The sequence below is a fragment of the Haemaphysalis longicornis genome, unplaced genomic scaffold (assembly GCF_048455015.1).
Source record: "Haemaphysalis longicornis isolate Haplotype H1 unplaced genomic scaffold, Haemaphysalis longicornis Haplotype H1 scaffold_5, whole genome shotgun sequence".
Classification (NCBI taxonomy): Eukaryota; Metazoa; Arthropoda; class Arachnida; order Ixodida; family Ixodidae; genus Haemaphysalis; species Haemaphysalis longicornis.
Window position 1 is genome coordinate 167,969,584 of NW_027526385.1, and position 22,228 is coordinate 167,991,811.

Genomic DNA, 22,228 nt, shown 5'->3' on the forward strand with positions numbered 1-22,228 from the left:
CCACGCTTGCGATCCCACGGCGCTACGGCAAAGGGTATCAAAGTCACTATGTGTGCTGAAGAGTTTCAAACTAATGAAACTTTATTAATCATAGGCAGCAACATCAGTGTGGATCATTTGTCGCCAAAGACAGCCTTCCCATTTTCAGCCGCTTCTTTCTCCTCGTTGTTTTCCTGGATAGCTTGCGGGTGGATGGGGGCAATGACTATGCGGTGGAACGCGTACATCCTCGAGAGGACAAAAGCCTGCGTACATCGTACAGAATTTGAAGGTGAACATTTCACAGACTTCTGTCTGGTTGGGAAGTTACTCACGAGAAATTTCATTATGCTCAAGCCAATCGTACATAGACAAAATCCGACGTTTTGCAGCACAAAGCCTTGCGCTGTGGCACGTAACCCGGGTGTGTACACAGACGAATTACGTGCCACAGCGCAAGGCTTTGTGGAAGGGCAGCAACGGTGAAAGACTATAAGACGGAACTGCAGTCACCCCTGAAGAAGAAACCGAGCCGGCTTCGAAACGTAGGGTTTTGTCTATGTAAAATTGGCTTGAGCATAATGAAATTTCTCTTTAGCGTACAGAATGCATTCCCGGAAACGAGCACTACATTTACGGGTACACCAGTGAACGAGAACTTACCAATCAGCACAGCACGTACAATCCTATGGGCACTGCTTACGTGCTTTGAATGCGAAAGCCTGTGATACTTACAAATATTTTGTTACTTGTAAATCGTATTTGTGTCTCTTTCTCGTTTCCCATCTTTGTCCTTCCTCGCGAAGTACTTATACAAGCTCCTGCATGCTACATGGCGTTTTTGTCTCAGTCCTCGCTTTGGTTTGTTCGTCTTTTGCAGCTAATTATTTCCGCAAGCACACTATAGACCCCTCAAGCCACAGAGTTTCCTGAATCAAAGTTGTAAACGACACTCCTTCACCTGTTTTACTCACGTGCCATGACGTTCTGTCGCCATGTGACACGCGCTAGCCGAACTTCTAGTCCACCTCTGAAACGTGCAGTGCTAGCGCGGCGGTAACTATGCTCCTACTTCGAAGACCCGACTTCCATTACCTTACAACCTAAATGTTTTTGAAGGAAAGCTTTACTACTTCCGTCCAGCGATTTCGTGGAGGATGCGCAAGGTGACTTTTTGACCGGAGACACGCCCCCGGCGACAGACCCCTCGAAGCGCATCGCGTTATTCGCCGGGCCCGCTGTCGGCGCTGCGCACACGGCCACGTTTTCAGTCGTTCTGCGCAAAACGAGCAGCGGACACGCCGCCGCTGCGGCTGAGGCAGCCTTCCGTGCAGGCGGCGCTGTGTCGCCTCCGGCAACGTGACTCGTCTTCCCCCGGCGGAGAGGTACGGTGCGTTAGCCGCGAATGAACGCCGCGTTCACCCAGCCTCTTTCTGGGAGCGTTGCGCGGAACCGAACGGCTTTGAGACGTGGTCGGCAATACAGCTAAATCAAATGTCAACCAAGCAAAACCAAGACTCAGCCAGACTAAGCCAAGCTGTTGCTTTGCATATCCAACGTTAGCTGAGCTTTACAGCAGCCATTTTTTAACTAACTCCCTACAGCAGTGCCCATTTTCTGTACCAAGCAATAACTGCCATTACCTTTTTTTTTCAAATTGAGGATATGAGGCTTTCGTAAAAAGAAACAGCGTGCAACCGAAATTGAGATGGATTTTCAAGAGGAGTACAGGAGCAGTTCTGGCGAAACGTTTCCTAAAGCCCGTTCTACATGGGGCGAATTTCGCTTGCGAATTCGCAGCTGCGGCGCCGCTCGTGCACCAAAACGATCTATTCTCGTTGCTGGGGCGAATTTCCGAATGTTTGGAAGAGTCGGACTTCTCTTGTGAACACCGCTTACCATTTTGCAATATGTCGCATCAGTGAAAATATGAAAATAAATCGTGTTGCCGCACTGGAGGCGCCGCAACTGCGAATTCGCAGGCGAAATTCGCCCCATGTAGAACGGTCTTTACGCGGCCTCACACGGCTGTATGCCCTCCAGCAAACGTCATAAAAAAACGGGCCCCGCAGCCAATCACGCGTCACCACGTCAGACATTTATCACACCGGAACTCTTCTGACGATTCATAATATTTGCTCTAAAGTGAAATCGTCCTAAGTCAAGTGAGTTTAAACGATAATACGGGTAATCGCCTGTTCCCACGATACTTGCTTTGCTCTCTGTTAACGTGTGCAGGGAAAATCGGCTTTCAGTACAAAACGAAAGGCCGTGTTAAAGCTGGAACTTCACGCGTTTTGAACATTTCATACGTAATGAAGATTTTATGTATTTTATGGTTATAAATTAGTCTTGGCAACAAGCCGCGATGATCTACGTTTAAAGTGGTAGCGTTCAACTAGAGTTACAAATGTTTTCGCACGCCCTCTTCACCAGTTTATGGTAGCAAGGCAACCGACTACTTCAGTGCAGTTTTCATTATACATATAATGAAGCCTATTCACGACAAGAGGTGACTGTTGGAGCCAGAAAGCTACACGAAGCTGCGTGCCGAATGGAACGGTTGCATTGCTTTAGATACGCTTCAAATCAGCAACACCCAAAAAGTGGTTTTTAAAAAAAACAGGAAAGAACTTGCTAACGTATGCGCGTGGTCCAAACGTAGGTGTGTGCAAATGTTTTAACTTTATGAATGTCGAGTTTGCAGCACGCAACGATATTTGCGTATGGAAACTATCGTTGCTTGGCAAATTGCTAAACAGTTCCCGAGTAATATTTGGATAGTTACAAATGCCTCGGGTGGTGCATTGCCAAACTATTTTAGTAAAGGTATTAGAAAAAATTCAGCCTCCTTAAGTGATCACTTGAAGAAAAATTGTGAGTTCCAATGGAACCCTTTCATTAACTACACTTTTTGTATATTCTCGTTCAACCAACCTCAAAATTTGGCGCCACTTCAGTACCGACATACGAAAAGCGTAAAGTTCGAAGGAACCCATGCTGCCCATTCATGCTTGGACACGTGCTGTTTTTATGTGCGAGTGTGAAAGCAGCGCGGCTGGCGGATCTTGCAAGCCAAAGGCTTATGCCCTCATCCCATGATCGGATTGAGGCCAAAGTTATCAACTCAGGACGTCCCATTACAACTCACACATCAGAGTGTAAACGGAAACGGTACATTATCGAAAGGCATAAAATCTCTCTTATGCCTTGACCTAACAAAGGGCTTCGATAAAGTGCGACCAACGTTATCCCAGGAAGCCTCGATATGGTGGGAATTGGGTGTACCTCTCAGATGGAACGGCAAAACGCAGAATCGGCAGCACTGAGTCAAATGAGCTCGAACCGGAAGGGAGTAGCTCTCCGCAGGGGTCTGTCATGTATAGCAATGATCAGACTGCTGACAGAATTAATTAAAGAACAAGGAAGGCATGCACCGTAGAATATACGCAGTTGGCCCCACACTCTAGGTAACTGGCGGCGGTGATGGCGCAGTACAAGACACCTTAGAGGAAGCAATCAATATAATAGAGACCTTCTTCGAGCCAGACGTATCATATTCTCGCCAGAAAAATTAGTATTACTGCTATATCAAATAAACAGGAGGTGAAGCAGACTCCTATAAATATCAACGAATCAAACACCACCGGGCTCACACCAATAGTGCCGATTATCGAAGTCCTGAGACTACGGATTCAAGCGAATGGTTATAACTCCGATGACTTCTGAATTGTTGAAAAACCTCGTTTTGAACGACCAGATTAATTCTGTTATCGCAAATGAACACCAATGAACCAAAGAAGACAATCTAAGAATAATTCAGTCCTCCATCGGTGGGTGGTCTACGTAGCGCCATTCCTCTCACTCAAAACATGCGAAAGAACAAAGGTGCACAATAACATTCGAAAAGTATATAAACAAGCCCTAGACAAACCCATAACAATGCAACATAAGTTCGAGGCGTGATGGGTGCACAATTCCCTCGACGACGTAATCAAAGCCCAACGAATCTCCCAATTGGAGCCACTCCCGACAAGCCAGACTGAAAGATACCTGCTGAGATCAGTACACATTATTTGGTATTCACAGCAAAGGAATGAAGTGCGCATTCCCCTGAAGCATACGCGCATATGCACATTCCTCCTTTGCCAAAGAACATGCACCCAATGCGTAATGAAGAGCGCGGCCAAGAAGTATCCATAGATACCTACAAACACTTTGAAAAGACCAAGAAAGCAATGTACGTCGACGCTGCTGACTACTTGGACGGCACCTCAATGTCAATAATGGCGCTTCACCAGCATGGCCACCCGAAAACTTCCGACTCAATTCGGGCAAGCACACCTGAGACTGGCGAACAAGCCGCCATTGCCGTGGCGTTAGCATCCACCCAAGCAAGACATTTAATCAGTGATTCTAAGACAGTAGTCGCAAACTTCACAAGAGGACTAATATCAGCTGAAGCGCTGAAAATTATGTAAGGGTACAGCGGAGAAGAGTACAAATAATATGAGAACCAGCTCACATAGCCCTAACCGCAATGCGGACACTCACAACCCAGCTCGAGGTTATAACCGGTCGATACAGCCCAGAAGCACCGTCAGTAAACGTGGTCACTTACAGAGTGATCATAGATTATTAGCGACTGTGGAGGCTTAAATGCCTACAAGCCCGCAAAACATTCGACAAAAAGCAATCAGTTGCATGAAGACTTCTACGGACAGCGACTATTGTACAGTCACCACTATTTAGAACTACACAGCGACGGGTGTGAAAACTGGACAGGAAGGGCCGCCCTGATACACATGCACTGGCCCTGCCGTGCTATCATCGCCACAGATAAGGCAAGAGGAATAATAACTACCGCCGAGCAGTCGGAGACGGTACTGCTTAGCCCGGCCGCCGGGTCTCAGTCCTGGGCTGTCTGGATAGCCAGAGCCGCAGCCAACGAATAGGGGCTCCTGGTCGATGGCGTAAGGGGGGGGAAAGCGATTTTTAGCCTAACCTACCTCTTTCTCCATCCTAAGGAAACAATAAAGTTATTTCTCTCTCTCTCTTCAGGGTGGTGGACGCCAGCAAGTCTTCCTGCGATTCTCAGGAGCAGAACTCTGTACCATGGCTCGGGAACTTGCTGATAACGAGCGTAAGCGCCTCCCAAGGGGCGTTTATTCCCAGAGATAGCTGGCGACGATTGATTGATTGTAGTGTTTACCGTACCGACGCAACATAGGCGATGAGGCGCGCCGTATTGGAGGGCTCCGAATTAATTTAGACCACCTGGGGATATTTATCTTGCGACGAAATCTCGCCCACTTGGCCATTTTTGCTTTTCGCCTCCATCAGAGAAGCGGCCGCCGCGGCCGGCAATCGAACCCGCGTTCTCGTGTTTAGCAGCACAACGCCCCAGCCACTGAGCTACCGCGGCGGGTACAGGTGGCAACGACTGCGCCGGATGCCACTCCCGCAGAGCAAGAGTTACGGCGCTGCCGTAAGGGCCCTGCCACGATTGGGCCTTCCAGAAGGACCTTCAAGTTTTCTGAGGTTGCCTGTGGCCCCCGTCTACCGCCGCACGGCGACAGCCGTTTGAGCCGTTGTGATGGGCACTCTCCAACACGCGCGGTTTTTTACGAGAACACCTGCGACGCAGCTAAGGGCACCCAGCGGCGGTCTTGAAATCACCGCTGCCGATGCCTCCAGGACCAGGCGGCAAACGAAGATCGTCCCTGGCGCCGTTCTTCGGCCATCAGGACTCGGTTGTTGGGAGCATCGAATAAACCGCTGTGTTGCTGATCCATTGCTTCAGGCTGCGCTCCTTGCCATCAGCGGCAGGGCCGAACTGCTGCTTTAGGGGTGCCAAGCATTGGCCCATACGAGCAAGCGCCGCTGCGCAACCACCTTTCAGCCGAGTGGCATGTCCAGCGTATACGTGTTGCGACTATACCCAGCCTCCGAACGCCTTCTCTCCCGCTTGGCAAATAGTCTCCCACACCACAATGCGACAAACTAAAGAGCGGGCCGTTACGTCAGCTGTCTAGAACTAATTACCCCAAAATATACATCCACTGTGGTTACGAACTCGTTTCACGTCTTGTCTAGTAGTCTAGTGCAAAGCAAACGCCCAACCGGAAGATCGAGATCTTCTGCATCTGGCCCGTCCCTTCATGACAGGTGACGCGCTCGTCCATTTCACGTACATATCCTTCCCCAGAAAGAATCCCTCTCATCTACCCAGCCCTCACCTCTCCCTGACGCGCCTTCGGCACTGAAAAAGATTCGCTACACCACAGAACTAAATCTGGGGTGGCCCCTCACCATGGCCCCCTAAATCCTTACAATAAATGGCGGTGAAGCAGTGGGAGACTGCCATGCGCAGCTCGTAATTTTATCTCTTTCTAATGTCGTATATATCCCCGCTGGTGGCACTAGTTGTGGGGAGGAAAATGCATTCTCTCTCTCCCACCTTGACTTCCATGCAGTCTGGGCAGTGTTGCGAATGTAGTTTTCCTGCACACAGCAGCCTTGTCTCCGACGTGACTGCTTAAGGCGTGTCGCGCTGGCGTGAACATGGACATCATAGGCAAAGCAGCCAAATCTATGCGGAACCAAGCCCATACTCACCTCACCGAGAAGCCACGCCGTTGCGCTGGCGGCTTTTGTTGTATGCGAGAACTGCGGGGAAAAACCAGAGTTTGGGCATCGAAGCGTCAACTTGCTTTAGATCTTAAAAACTCAGTGCGAACACATACCGTGGGAGAAAGGGCCAAGAAGTTGACCAAGGTGTTTGGCTGCACAAGGTTAAAAACAACAGAGTGGACATTCCAATCAGAGAAATTGCGAGGTTCGGAAACGTTCTCAAAGCACATTTAAAATGTCACGTTCCGAGGTTTCGAAACCAAGACAACCTGTGCAGCACCGGTAGAAGTACCGGGTACTAAATAGATAATTACACTAAGGTAACACCAGGCTTCATCATAATAAAAGGGCCTTTTAAGACACAAGTTCGGTTCAGCAAAAGGATTGCTCACTCCGATAACATTGACACTAATCTTATCCCGAACTTTCAGCAAATGACGGAGAATAAAGGGAAACAGATGAAGCAGTAGCTACTCCCCATCCAATTTATGGCAAAGTCTGTAAGACGTCACGGGATGTTTGTGAGATTGGCTTGCGCTGAACTAAGCCACCACGAAGAAATATAACTGAGAGGTCGTAGTACGGCCTCTAGTGCCGTTTGGTCGTATCCCTTGAATGCTTACGTGCAGTTAAACCAACGATAAAATATTGTTAATGTTGGCCCGTAATACCTCACTCCTGCCAATATTACGCGAATGTGGGGCGAATGTGAAATTTTGTTCAATATGTTTTGTGTTTTCTGTTAAGAAAGCGTCTTTTGTTGCTGGAATGGAGCTTAGTGCGTTACCCAAGGCCAGCTCTTTCAAACTAAACACTTTAGTAGTTTGTCTTCATAGCCGTATTGAGATTTTCGCATCCATGAAGCCTACGTATTCTAAAAGATACATGGGGGTCACAGCATCACGGATGTTGAAAGAATACGTTCAGTGCGGGACACAGACATGGCTTCGTGTCCTCTTAGAAATTTGCAAAACAGCCCCTAGCACAATTCGAACATAGGTTTAAGAACGGCGTTTAGTAGGGAACAACAGCTCACCGCAAGGAAGACCTGATAGGCAATGCTTGCGTAAGCGTACGTCACGTTGGCCACAGCCCGGATCACGATCCATGTGGATGCAATTGCCATTCCTGTCGTACGAGCCTGCAACGAAAGTAAGCATACTCACCGAGCGAACGACACAGTTGCAGAAGTTGCCTGCGGGCTGCCATTGTCGAGATACACATGCTCATACTCGGATTTCATAGCGTCTAAGGCGATCAACTGAAAATCTGAAGTTGAGAAGGCAGCGTGGCAGAAAGTGGGGACAGGGTTTAAATTTGCATTAGCTCGATCTGATACCCCTTCACCTGAAGTTTCATTTCTACGCTCGTAATTGTGTCTTCAACTGTTCCCTTCCTGACGTTATACCGCGAAGTCACTTTCAACACAATTCCGCACCTGTCTGTCCCGAAACTTCGCCAACCGACATTTCACCCGAAAAGTTGATGGTTGATGGTGCCTAGCTTGCATGGCACGTCAAGCTAGGCGCGCAAAAGCAAAGAGGAACTGATGTGATTTTGGAAAAGTTAGTTTTTTGCCATCGCTCGTCTGAGTTTTTCTGAAGACACTAGGAAGCGTGGTTTAGTCCACGCCACTTTCTGTACAAGAGAAAAAGGCACCATCGTTTCCATCCGCCATGATTAGTCACTTCGCTTCATTTGGTGCAAATACCGGTTCCAACTGAGGAGCCTCTGCACTACCCAGAATATAGAGCTCGGTGCGGTGCGGTGCTGTGATACAACTTGGAACATGCCGAGATGTTTATCCTGCGCCGAAATCTTGACACATACACTTTTTGCCTCATTCAGAAATACAGCTGCCACAACCGGAAGTTGCACCTGTGCCATCGTGCTTAGCACGATGGCACCACTTTGCCTTCACCACTCCGCCACTTAGGTGTGTAAACTACAGGGCGAATTAGGACCGAAAAACCAGGGATCGGCATTGAGAGACACTCCAGAATGTTCGGCTGAGGAAATGTATGACAGTTTTGGGAGGACGTTAGGTATGAAGCGGCACGCATATCAAACTGACTCGATGATGCCTCGAGCAGATTAGGCGGACATACATACTAAGCACCGCGCATGTCTTTTTCAGATCCACGATTGCCTCCCTCAGATGAAAAATTGGCCGCGTATCTGCTCCTTTCTCCGCAAATGTCGACAAAAGACGATAGCCTTTGTCGTCATTTACCAAGTAAATGCCTCCCTTCGCTTTCCCGCTCACCTCTCATGTTGTTCCCCTTACGTCGCACTCCTCCCGAGGTAAACACACTAAAGGTTTGCTTAAGTCAAATTAAATTTACCGCATTTCACTTCTCCAGGCCGGGTGCCTCGATGCCAGCACTGTCGTACGGCGAAGACGCGCGTGAATCGAGGCGCCCTACTTGAACGTTTATAGAACCGCGTTTCCCTAGTCCACCTGCGTTCTAAGCAGAACGTGGGACCTATCTAGTGGAACCTTTCGTAACTGTTCCCGCTTGAACTCTTAAAAATGCCGCCAGAAGCTGTAGTGGCGCGCCCGAGAGCAGGAGGCAGTGTGAATTTCTTTTTCTGCAGTAGATGTAGTATTTAATTTCGCAAAAAAAAAGCATCTATAATTTTTTTTACAAAGAAACACTGTAAATATTCCTAGTGTATTAATTTTTGTCTTATATTTGCGTAATGTCTTGTTCGTGTTCAACAATCTTGACAAGTATGAACATATAAACGGGACTTGGACGTTGAGATATAGTTGTGAGTATACAGGACTATTGCGCAGACTTCGTTTCACTTAGGCCAGGTGGATGAATGGAGCCACAGACAGACAAACAACTCCGGGCAGTCCAGCGGCTCGAGGCTGCTCTTGCAGGGCAGAAGCGTAGGGAGGCGCCGACGGGAGGTCTGAGGGATCACACCCGACGACCCTCCGCGCGTCGACCTCGTAGACGCCCGCAAGGCGTTGTCTCGGGGACGACTTAGGAAACGTCAAGGAGGGGGCAGGCACTGAGTGGCTCCCACCCACCTCCCCCCGCAGGACAATTCAATAAAGTCTTTCTCTCTCTCTCACAAACAGATATACATACACACCAAATTTTCTGGATTTAAATTGCCCAAGAAAGACTATCGTCTTTAGAAAACGTAACAAAAGAGGCTGCGTTATTATAGAGGGTGCGATACATGGGCAGGTTGTCGACGTCACTTACCTGATTTGCCGAGATGATCCACCAAGCGCACATCGCCATCGTGATCACGCGCACGCAGGCGTAAATAGCCGTGCGGAGGTACTCTGAAAACGGGTCTAAGCAAGAGAGAAACATAGCAAGCTGTTAAGTGACCGGTGAATGGACCCGAAGCAACGCAACTTGAATCAGTTTGAGCAGATGCTACAAGCAGCTGTCTTGTTCGCTGACGCTCACTGCCTGTGGGGTACTGGACTCTCAGACACAGAGATCACTAGGAGCAAGCGTAAAAGCACCAAGGTAACTTGCGGGTAGTTTCTGCCCAGTTTGAAAGGGAAGTCCCGGAATTCTGTGTCGCTGTGTCTGCTATGCATTATTTCATACTATCTACTCAATGTTGCATAGTTTTTCTGCCCAAAACACTTCACTCAGTTGCAATGTACCGAGTGCTGGTTTTCTGTGTCAAGGAAATAAAGTGAATCCTCCAGTACTGCGCGGCATAGTTAAGTTTTTTTGTTTTTCGCCTTCTTACTCACCGCACAGCAATGCATTTCTCTGTGCACGTGGACCTAATGCGATCCGTGGTGAAATTGAGTTGATATGTAAGCAGGCATACATTAGTCTGAAAGGCAGTAGTACAATTGAGCAACAAGTAAATTAAGGGTTTATTCATGAGCAGACGAGAACTGGCGCGTTTTCTAGCTTTTAATGCGTTTAATGATAGTGCTGAGCAAATAATGACCTGCAGAATACCTTCACACGTCCCTGCCTAAGACGATATACGGGGATGGCAAAAACTTTGAGGCACGCGTTTCTATAAATGGTTACAGAGCAGGAAATGGTGGAACGGATTGCACGACGATGTGTAGTGCGTTAAAACTGGCTTCTACAGAACAACTCTGTCAGCACTTCTGTCAACCTACAAAATTTGCAGATGTATCACTCTCCCACAGTAATGCAACAAGGTCAACACAGGAAGGATTAAAAGTTTTCGAACAGAACGTGTGTTGTTGTTAGGGACTTTGGCTTTCTGCTTAAAACGTCTTTTTCTGTTAGGAACTATAACTTTCGTTTAAATGCTAACCAAGATAAGGGACGAGATGAGAGTGGAGATAAAAGAAGGAGCGGATATCGATCGATCTCCTGATACAGTACATAGACTCGGCGCAAGCACGGAGGGCTTCAACCGTTTATTCGGCCAGTGCGATGGATGCTTGCCTCTTGCACTGAATTGATCCGCGCGTACTTCACAAAATCCCGCCACTCCAATTGTATCCCCAAATGACTCGGCTAAGGTTAAGTAGCTTTGGAGATTTTAGGGGTTATATATTCTATCCCCATGATTGGTCAATAAGGGTAACAGAGTGAATCCCTAGGGAAGGCAAGCGTAACAGGGGGCGGAATAAAGTTAGGTGGGCAGATGAGATCAACAAGTTTGCGGGGATACATTGGTCGCACTTAGCACAGCACAGGAATAATTGGAGATTAATGGGAGAGGCCTTTGCACATCAGAGGGCGTGGATAGGTTGATGCTGGTGGTGATGATGATGATAATACTGCTATCACATTTTTGTTAAAAATGTCTCTTTTCTTTATGTCTTACCCTTGATTAGCTCGGAGGACTGTAGCTTTGAGTGCGATCTACAATTAGCCCGCAGAAAAATTCCTCGTACGTGCGCATGTAACGATTCAGTGCGATCGACGTCACCACACCCAGCTACAACTGCTTTTTTTACGGAAAATGAATGAGCGGTTTGATAAGAGACACCAATATTCTTTTCTTGGTATTAACAGGAGGTTATCAGGGCTCCTTAGTCCGGGAAAGAAACAAGGCTGTAGACGCTTCATCCTGGTCCTGGTGAACGAAAGTACGCCTATTTTTATGCCTTCACTGCAGGCAACACTCGAGATGCCACAGTGTGGTGTCACGTTGATTGGCCGAACTGTACGAAGCCTAGGCCCAATGTAGCCAGCGCAGACTTAGAAGGTACTCCAGTGGTGCTTGCTCGCAGGGCAGATTAGAATGATACGCCATGGTTGCCCTCAGACGTGTCATTTGATCCTTGCTACCATGTGGACCGCTATAAGGAGGAGTGCATCCGGGGCGTTATGCATGCTCCTCATCAAATCTTGGGATTTTCAGTGAAAGAGAAGACTGAGCTAGGTAATCTGGTTCATATGTAAGGCGCTAGCCGACTTAAGACAAAATTAGACAACACGAGTGCTTTCTAGGAACTTGCATTAATTCCTTGCAATGGAGAAATCCACCGGCGATGCATTTATTTGTATGCAGTAGTGATTCCATACTGAAGAGTCATTGGGATGCTGATTAACTCACCGCCTCCCTGCATGTCGAAAATTGACGCCAGGCAGTATGTCGTCTCGCCTACCAAAGCCAGGAAGTTGGCCACCTGGAGCACACAAACAGAGAGAGAGGGAGAGAGAAAGAGAGATGAGACGAATGACTTAGCAGCGGCAAAGCATCAGCGACGCAACAGGGAAAACAGCGGAACGACTGCCCGTAGCTGCGTCCACATAAACTCACTTGCGCTGCCTACTTCGTGTGAAATTAAGGCGTGCCCGCAAACGCACGCGCGGACACACGCGCGGACACACGCGCACACACATACCCACACTAAATATTTAATGTATGCAGTCTACTCCCGTTAAGACGAACTCCAAGGGACCACAAAAATCTATTCGTATTATCAGAAGTTCGTTTTCAGCTGACGTTGGTTGCATTGAAGTCGTCACAAGAGAGCAACAATGTGTTTCGTCTTAACCATAGGGCTTGTCTTAACGGTAGTCTACAGCATATGTATTATTTATATTTATATTGTTAAGGGGTTTATTGGTGCTCAGGAACACCGAGGAAGCAGTCAGAAGACAAGGGGCGATGCCGAGCCAGCTGAACCTCTTCTTCACAAGCTCCTTTTTAATGATGATAGATGAGGTGTGCCAAAAGCACGGCGGTGATGATGATCCACGATAATGCACGGCAATGGCGCTGTCAGGGAATGTCCCGTAGTCTTCGCTACAATTTCCCCCCCCGCGGAAGAAGACGCCATCCTGGCGGCGAATTACGGAGCAGACGAAACCAGAGGCTCGTGGTAGGGTTTTAAGCGCTGCACGTGGACAGTCTCACGCCCACGGCGGCGGAGGTCCGTAGAGAGGGCCATAGGCTCAACGATGTAGTTTACTGGTGACGTACGCTCCAAGACGCGGTAGGGGCCATGATACTTGGCGAGAAACTTCGTAGACAATCCCGGGGTGGTCGAGGGAATCCATAGCCAAACCAACGACCCCGGCGAATAAGTTGGTGCCACAGCTGTGTCGTCGTGGCGAGATTTTTGCCGCCACTGGTCTTCAGCTGTGAAGGTTTTCGCGAGTTGTCGGCACTCTTCCGCGTGTTTGGCGGCTTCTGATGCTGGGGTGCACTCCGAGACATCCGGACGATAAGGAAGCACGGTGTCGAGAGTGCACGATGGTTCTCGTCCGTAGAGTAGGTAGAAAGGGGAGAAGCCGGTTGTAGCCTGTATGGCCGTATTGTACGCGTAGGTCACATAGGGGAGAACAAGGTCCCAGTCATCGTGGTCGGAGGAGACGTACATGGACAGCATGTCTCCAAAAGTTCGATTAAAACGCTCAGTGAGGCCATTAGTCTGCGGGTGGTACGCAGTTGTTGTGCGGTGGATAGTACGGCACTCAGTGAGGAGCTTCGCGACAACATCGGATAAGAAGACGCGTCCTCGGTCACTTAGGAGTTCTCGAGGCGCTCCGTGGCGCAATATGAAGCGACGTAATAGAAAGAAGGCGACGTCTCGTGCTGTGGCGGTAGGCAGTGCAGCGGTTTCAGCATACCGCGTGAGGTGGTCGACCGCAACAATGACCCATCGATTCCCGGCGGCTGTGTAGGGCAAAGGCCCGTACAGGTCAATGCCTACACGGTCAAATGGTTTCGCCGGGCAAGGAAGGGGCTGCAGCGGACCAATAGAACGTGACGGCGGTGACTTTCGGCGTTGGCAGGTCGCACATGATCGGATGTACTTGCGCACAAAGTTGTACATGCCTCGCCAATAATAGCGCAGGCGGATACGCTGGTAAGTTTTGAGCACCCCTGCATGGCCACAGGTGGGATCGGCATGAAGAGTGTCACAAATGTCGATGCGCAGATGACGAGGAATGACAAGCAGCCACTTCCGTCCTTCGCTGTCGTAGTTGCGGCGATATAGCAACTCGTCGCGAATCGTGAAGTGCGATGCTTGCCTGCGCAGAGCCCGAGATCCGTGAGCGGGTGACGTGCCAGAAAGCAAAGAGATGAGGGAAGCAACCCAGGGGTCTTTTCGCTGCTCTGTTCGGATGTCGGAGAAAGAAAGTGGTGACATGTCAGCGTCGTCAGCACGGAGGCACCCGGAGTCGTGGGACACTGACATTGGAGAACGGGAGAGGGCATCCGCATCGGAGTGTTTGCGGCCGGATCGATATACAACCCTTATGTCGTACTCCTGGAGCCGCAGAGCCCACCGTGCGAGCCGCCCTGACGGATCTTTTAGTGTGGACAGCCAACAAAGTGCGTGGTGGTCTGTGACCACGTCGAAAGGGCGACCGTACAAATAGGGCCGGAACTAGTCCAGCGCCCAAACAATGGCCAAGCACTCCTTCTCCGTCACGGAATAGTTGGATTCGGCTCGGGTAAGGGTGCGGCTGGCGTAGGCAACGACATATTCATCAAAGCCTGACTTTCGCTGGGCCAGTACAGCGCCAAGGCCGACCCCGCTGGCATCAGTGTGGACCTCCGTAGGCGCGTCAGGGTCAAAATGCCGGAGAATAGGAGGTGACGTAAGAAGTCGCCGCAACGTCACGAAGGCCTTTTCACATTCAGGGGTCCACGCAGAGAGATCGGTGGAAGCGTTGCTGAGTAGCTGCGTCAATGGCGCAACAACGGTGGCAAAGTTGCGGACGAATCGTCGAAAGTAGGAGCAAAGGCCTAGGAAGCTTCGCAGTGCCTTCATAGAGGTCGGCTTGGGGAACTCAGCAACAGCCTTGAGCTTAGACTCGTCGGGCAGGACACCGTCCTTCGAGACAACGTGACCCAGTATGGTTAACTGCCGTGCAGCAAAGTGGCATTTCTTGAGGTTTAGTTGTAGCTTTGCGCCGGCCAGACAAGTCAGAACTTGCTCCAGGCGCCGTAAATGGGTGTCGAAATCTGGGGAAAAAATTACGACGTCGTCCAAATAGCAGAGACATATCTTCCATTTTAGTCCGCGCAAAATGTTGTCCATCATGCGCTCGAAAGTGGCAGGTGCATTGCAAAGGCCGAACGGCAGGACGTTAAACTCGTAGAGTCCGTCGGGTGTTATAAATGCCGTCTTTGCGCGATCAGCCTCTGCCATAGGCACCTGCCAGTATCCCGAACGCAAATCGAGCGACGAGAAGTACTCAGCTCCCTGTAGGCAGTCAAGTGCGTCGTCAATACGCGGTAGAGGGTAGACGTCCTTCCTGGTGATCTTGTTGAGGCGGCGATAGTCGACGCAAAAGCGTATAGATCCATCCTTCTTCGTCACTAGAACGACTGGTGACGCCCAGGGACTGTTTGAGGGCCGAATAACGTCGCGTTGGAGCATGTCATCCACGTGGACATCAATAATGCGACGCTCTTTCGGAGAAACACGATAGGGTCGTTGTCGTAGCGGTTGGTGCGAGCCAGTGTCTATGTTGTGTTCCACTGCTGATGTTCGGCTGAGCGAGGCTTTCACGCAGTCAAAAGACGATCGAAATCGTTGAAGTGCCAGCAGCTTAGCTCGTTGAGTTGGGGCGAGGTCGTTGTCGATGACCTTACTAAATACGTCGAAGTTAGATGCGTCTTCTGCTGACACTGTTTTCAACTCCAGAATATCAAGGTGAGGTGGATCATCGGGCACGTCAACTACGGCATTATGATCGACAGGTTCAATCCAGCCGAGCGTTTCACCTTGCAACAAAGATAACGAATGGGAGTACAAATTTGTAACCAGCATGCGGCTAGCGCCAGCGTGGGTCGATAAGAGAGCGGACGGCAGCGGAAGACGCCTGCGGCGGTTGAAGAGCACAGATGGCGTAAAGAGCACAGTGGCGTCAGTATAAGAGGCACAGCCCAGAAGCACGGAAACAGAGCACTGCGGCGGAATGGTAGTGTCCTCGCTGACGACAAGTTTAGCGGCGTTCGCTTTGTCACTGTACACGTCACACTGTGAAGTAAACTCAACCTCCGCGCGCGCACAGTCAATGACGGCATTGTGGCGAGCGAGGAAGTCCCAGCCCAGAATAACGTCATGGGAACACGAAGGTAGCACGATAAGTTCGATTATGTACAAGAGGCCTTGGATGGTGACACGAGCTGTGCACGTCGCCAAGGCTTGAATGTGTTGCACGCTCGCAGTACGCAGCGAGAAGCCACCCAACGGCGTCATCACTTTTCTAATCATCCGACAAAAGTTTTCACTAATCACTGACACAGCAGCGCCTGTATCGACTAACGCCTGTGTTGGTCTGCCTTCTACTAATACGTCAATAACGTTCAGGGGGGAAAAACGAGGCCTTGAAGAGTTCGACCGTAACGCAGTTCTTGCCTCAGGAACTGCGGTTGCTAGTTTTCCTCTTCGGAAGCGGGTTGCCGTCGACGCATCGGAGAAATAGAGCGGCGACGCGGAGACGACGAGCGACGATTCCCAGAAGCGCGGTGGTCAGCAGGTGAGGGACTGATATGATATCCATCGGAGACGTCGTGGGGGACTGGCGGCCTGTTCGACAAACCATAAGTCGGCGGTCGGAGAACAGCCGTGGCTGGCGGTATGCGGCGGCAATATTTCGCGACATGCCCGGCATAACGGCAAAGGAAACAAATTGGGCGATTGTCCCACGTTCGCCAGCCATTGTTAAACTGGGCAGGAGTCCGAACTGGAGGAAATGGGGTCATCGGTGGTACCGGGCGCTGATAAGATGGTGCGGCCTGACGTGGAGGGACTCCCATGGTGTCAGCACACGTCATAATCGGCGCCGGGGGCGACCGGGCGGCAGTTTCTGCATACGTCATCGGCGCGGTTAACGCAGTCATGTGATGAGGATCCACAACGGCAGTACGCGGCAGGGCTTCAGCTACTTGCTCCTGAATCACCCTCCTGAGTGTCGGCACAACAGGGGACGGAGTCTCGGCAACGCAAGGCAGCAGAGAAAGCTGACGAGCGACTTCCTCACGGACAAGTTCCTTTATGCTCGACAACAATGAAGGGCTTTCGGGGTCACCAATCAAACTTGCTAAAATGTCGTCAGGAGCTGAAGGCCGCCGCGTGAGGCTTCGCTGCCGCCGAAGCTCGTCGAAACTCTGGCAGAGGTTTACTACGTCAGCAATTGAACGTGGGTCCCTCGCCAAGAGCATCTGAAAGGCATCGTTGTCTATACCTTTCATGACGTGCTTGATTTTATCAGCTTCGGCCATGGATGTATCGACACGCCTGCATAGGTCCAGAACGTCCTCGATGTAACTGGTAAACGTTTCACCAGTTTTCTGCGCACGGGTGCGCAAGCTTTGCTCTGCGAGCAGTTTGCGCACGGCGGGACGGCCAAAAGCTCTCAAGAAGCGCGTCTTGAACTCGGACCAGGTGTCTATGCCCGCAACGTTGTTATTAAACCACGTCTCGGCGAGTAAAGTTAAGTAGAAGCCCACGTTGTTGAATTTCATCACATCATCCCACCTGTTGTACATGCTCACGCGTTCGTATGCCGACAACCAGTCTTCGACATCCTGGTCTTCCGCTCCGCTGAACTTGGCAGGATCCCGTTGCCGGGTCGCGCCAGAACAGATGATGGTTGGGGCGGGAGGAACCACGGGCGGGTCAGGCATGGCCGTAGGGATGGTCCGACTGCGAAGTTCCAGGGTGGGGACAAGGACTCCGCACTCTCCACCAAACTGTTAAGGTGTTTATTGGTGCTCAGGAACACCGAGGAAGCAGTCAGAAGACAAGGGGCGATGCCGAGCCAGCTGAACCTCTTCTTCACAAGCTCCTTTTTAATGATGATAGATGAGGTGTGCCAAAAGCACGGCGGTGATGATGATCGACGATAATGCACGGCAATGGCGCTGTCAGGGAATGTCCCGTAATCTTCGCTACAATATATATATATATATATATATATATATATATATATATATATATATATATATAGATATAGTAAAAAATGGGTATAGCTTCTAACAAAACTGTTTATTGGTCGACGTTTCGATCGGATACCGATATTGAGAAAGATCGGCATCCAATCGAAACGTCGACCAATAAACAGTTTTGTTAGAAGCTATACCCATTTTTTACTATTTGCTACGGCAACCAAAGACAGCCCTTTTCGCAATCTATATACAGGGTGTCCCAGCTATCATGCACCAAGATTTAAAAAAAGAGTAAAGGTGTAACTCGAAAGAAACCAGGTGCATAATGTTTGCAGTACTGTGAAGAAGCGGACAGTATTTTTTTCTTTAATGAGACTTAATTAACTAATTATAATTAATTGTCTAACTCGAGAAATACTGTCCCAATCACTAAAGTGTCAATGAGGCACTTGTAGGTAACCACGAGGGGCATCTAACTGCAGTATTTTGAGCGATGAACTAATTGCGTACACATTTATTCTGACTTATAAAGGAAACCCGCGAAATATGAAAAATACCACGTGACGGCGCCTCCGCGCGCACCGTAAAGCAACGCCCTCAAACAGGCTGCCTCTGAGTTAGCCAGAATGATATAGACAAAAGAAAGAAAGAAGAAATCGCGACCGAGTTTGTTCCTTATCTGCACACGCGTCCCGCGAATCTTGCTGCTGCTGCTCCTTCCATGCATGCTATTATCAAGGTGATGCGCTGTCTCTTCGGGAGGGTAACACGCGAAGCAGTTGCTTTCAATCAGCTTTGTTTGGGGACGCTGCTTTACAATGCGCGCGTAAGCGTCGTCACGTGGTATTTTTCATATTTCGCGGGTTTCCTTTATCAGTCAGAATAAATGAGTACGCAATTAGTTCGTCGCTGAAAATAGCGCAGTTAGATGCCCCTCGTGATTACCTAAAAGTGCCTCATTGACACTTTAGGGATTAGGACAGTATTTCTCGAGTTAGATAATTAATTACAATTAATTAATTAAGTCTCATTAACGAAAAAATTACTCTCCGCTTCTTCACAGTACTACAAACATTGTGCACTACGTTTTCTTAGAGTTACGCAATTTCTCTTTTTTTAAATCTTGGTGCATGATAGCTGGGACACCCTGTATATATATATATATATATATATATATATATATATATATATATATATATATATATATATATATATATATATATATATATATATATATAAGACAGAAAGAAAGAAAGAAAGTGGAGAAAAAATGCCCGCCAGGAGGGATCCGAACTAACGATCGAACCCACCAACCCACGACCGAACCCACGACCTGGAGATCGTGGGTTCGGATACCACCTGGCGAGCAGTTTTTCACCACTTTCTATCTTTCTTTCCGATATTCTTTATCTGTTTCAATGACCTACCACATCCTCCCCTTTGCTTTCCGAGGTTTTCTTGACTGCCAACTCTTATTTCTGTCTTACTTGCAACGAGCCCCTCATTTTCCATCCTGATTCGCTACATGCATAGCGAGGGCCTCTGTTCTGGCAGTCTTGGTGCCATAGGAAACTTAAGAGGGTTCAACGCTGGTCGACCACTTGTGACATGTCGTAGACACTCGAGTCAGGCCCCGGGGGTTAAAAATAAGGTCCCCTTCACCCCGAGTAGTCCGAGTGGCGCTTGCTACCACCCCCAAGCACGGGAAACAAAAATACCTTAACATAAATACCCCAGAAAGTGGAGGGGCAAATCACCCCGCCGGTAGCGCAGTGGTTATCGCACGAGACCGGTATTCTGGAGGTCGTGGGTTTGGATCCCACCCGGCGCGCATTTTTTCTCCGCTTTCTTTCTTTCTTTCCAAAATTATTTATCTGTTTCAATGACCTACCACATCCTCCCCTTTGTTTCCGAGGTTCTTTTGATTGCCAACTACTATTTCTGTCTTATTTTTAACGAGCCTCTAATTTCTTATTCTGGTTCGCTACATGTATAGCAAGGGCCTCTGTTTTGGCAGTCTTGGTGCCATAGGAAGGTTAAGAGGGTTCAACACTGGTCGACCAGTCTTGAGATGTCGTAGACACTCGAGTTACGGCCCGGGGGTTAAAAGGAAGGCCCCCTTCAAACCGAGTAGTCGGAGTGGCGCTGGCTACCACCCCCAAGCACAGGAAACAAAAATACCCTAGAAAGTGGTGTGGAAAATCGCCCCGCCGGTAGCGTAGTGGTTATCGCACCAGAATGGTATTCTGGAGGTCGTGGGATCGGATCCCACCTGGCGGGCATTTTTTCTCCAATTTCTTTCTTTATTTCCAAATTCTTTATCTGTTTCAATGACCTACCACATCCTCCCCCTTGCTTTCCGAGGTTTTCTTGACCGCCAACCCTTTTTTCTGTCTTATTTTCAACGAGCCCCTCATTTTCCTATACCGATTCGCTATATATATATATATATATATATATATATATATATATAGGGAGAGAGATACGGGACGAGGGACTCGGTAAAGATACATATCAAGGTTGCAGTCGTCATTGCCAGTGCTATTCGGCTTTTTTCGAAATATTTTTAATAGGGCCGAATGACGTGTGCTTGTCACGTTTCTTTGATTCATTGATAAATAAGCGAAAATATAAGTCGAGAAAAAATCCGCCGTTTTTCCGGGAGCGGGACTCGAACCCACATCTCCGCCTAACCGGTGCGGTGCGTTCGCCATTACGCTATCCCCACAGCGGCTTCTCTCTCGACTTTAAAGCGGGGGTTTATATTTACAAGAGCTCTGAGGCCGGTCAACTAGCGCCGCCCCTCGACTACCGCGGGAGACGTAGAACGTCTTCTTTCCCAGCGGCCGCCACGTAGAACGTGGTCGGAGGTCGGGGTTAGCAATTGGCATATCCGAACTGCTGGAGCCAGTGCCTCGTAATGCATGTAGCAGAACAGATAAATACGGGACGAGGGACTCGGTAAAGATGCATATCAAGGTTGCAGTCGTCATTGCCAGTGCTGTTCGGCTTTTTTCGAAATATTTTTAATAGGGCCGAATGACGTGTGCTTGTCACGTTTCTTTGATTCATTGATAAATAAGCGAAAATATAGGTCGAGAAAAAATCCGCCGTTTTTCCGGGAGCGGGACTAGAACCCACATCTCCGCCTAACCGGTGCGGTGCGTTCGCCATTACGCTATCCCCACAGCGGCTTCTCTCTCGACTTTAAAGCGGGGGTTTATATTTACAAGAGCTCTGAGGCCGGTCAACTAGCGCCGCCCCTCGACTACCGCGGGAGACGTAGAACGTCTTCTTTCCCAGCGGCCGCCACATAGAACGTGGTCGGAGGTCGGGGTTAGCAATTGGCATATCCGAACTGCTGGAGCCAGTACCTCGTAATGCATGTAGCAGAACAGATAAATATGGGACGAGGGACTCGGTAAAGATGCATATCAAGGTTGCAGTCGTCATTGCCAGTGCTATTCGGCTTTTTTCGAAATATTTTTAATAGGGCCGAATGACGTGTGCTTGTCACGTTTCTTTGATTCATTGATAAATAAGCGAAAATATAAGTCGAGAAAAAATCCGCCGTTTTTCGGGAGCGGGACTAGAACCCACATCTCCGCCTAACCGGTGCGGTGCGTTCGCCATTACGCTATCCCCACAGCGGCTTCTCTCTCGACTTTAAAGCGGGGGTTTATATTTACAAGAGCTCTGAGGCCGGTCAACTAGCGCCGCCCCTCGACTACCGCGGGAGACGTAGAACGTCTTCTTTCCCAGCGGCCGCCACGTAGAACGTGGTCGGAGGTCGGGGTTAGCAATTGGCATATCCGAACTGCTGGAGCCAGTGCCTCGTAATGCATGTAGCAGAACAGATAAATACGGGACGAGGGACTCGGTAAAGATGCATATCAAGGTTGCAGTCGTCATTGCAAGTGCTGTTCGGCTTTTTTCGAAATATTTTTAATAGGGCCGAATGACGTGTGCTTGTCACGTTTCTTTGATTCATTGATAAATAAGCGAAAATATAAGTCGAGAAAAAATCCGCCGTTTTTCCGGGAGCGGGACTAGAACCCACATCTCCGCCTAACCGGTGCGGTGCGTTCGCCATTACGCTATCCCCACAGCGGCTTCTCTCTCGACTTTAAAGCGGGGGTTTATATTTACAAGAGCTCTGAGGCCGGTCAACTAGCGCCGCCCCTCGACTACCGCGGGAGACGTAGAACGTCTTCTTTCCCAGCGGCCGCCACATAGAACGTGGTCGGAGGTCGGGGTTAGCAATTGGCATATCCGA

General features: G+C 49.2%; 1 protein-coding gene across 1 annotated transcript; it reads right to left on the reverse strand.

The window, feature by feature from the left end:
• Positions 1-113: 113 nt before the first annotated feature.
• Positions 114-13,432, reverse strand: LOC144139991 (uncharacterized). Its single transcript, XM_077672207.1, has 5 exons — positions 13,280-13,432; positions 12,151-12,223; positions 9,837-9,931; positions 7,649-7,753; positions 114-245 (listed from the first exon to the last, which is right to left on the reverse strand). Exons 1-5 carry the CDS (start codon positions 13,430-13,432, stop codon positions 114-116), a joined length of 558 nt encoding a protein of 185 aa, XP_077528333.1.
• Between the last annotated feature and the right edge of the window lie 8,796 nt (positions 13,433-22,228).

Excerpts from the sequence above, each read along its gene's own strand:
- LOC144139991 (XM_077672207.1), bottom strand. The coding sequence starts at position 13,432 with ATGCTGTCCATGTACGTCTCCTCCGACCACGATGACTGGGACCTTGTT. Across the intron at positions 12,224-13,279 it reads CATCGTGCACTCTCGACACC|GTGGCCAACTTCCTGGCTTT; the intron begins GTGCTTCCTTAT and ends TGTGTGCTCCAG. Across the intron at positions 9,932-12,150 it reads TTTCGACATGCAGGGAGGCG|ACCCGTTTTCAGAGTACCTC; the intron begins GTGAGTTAATCA and ends TCTCTTGCTTAG.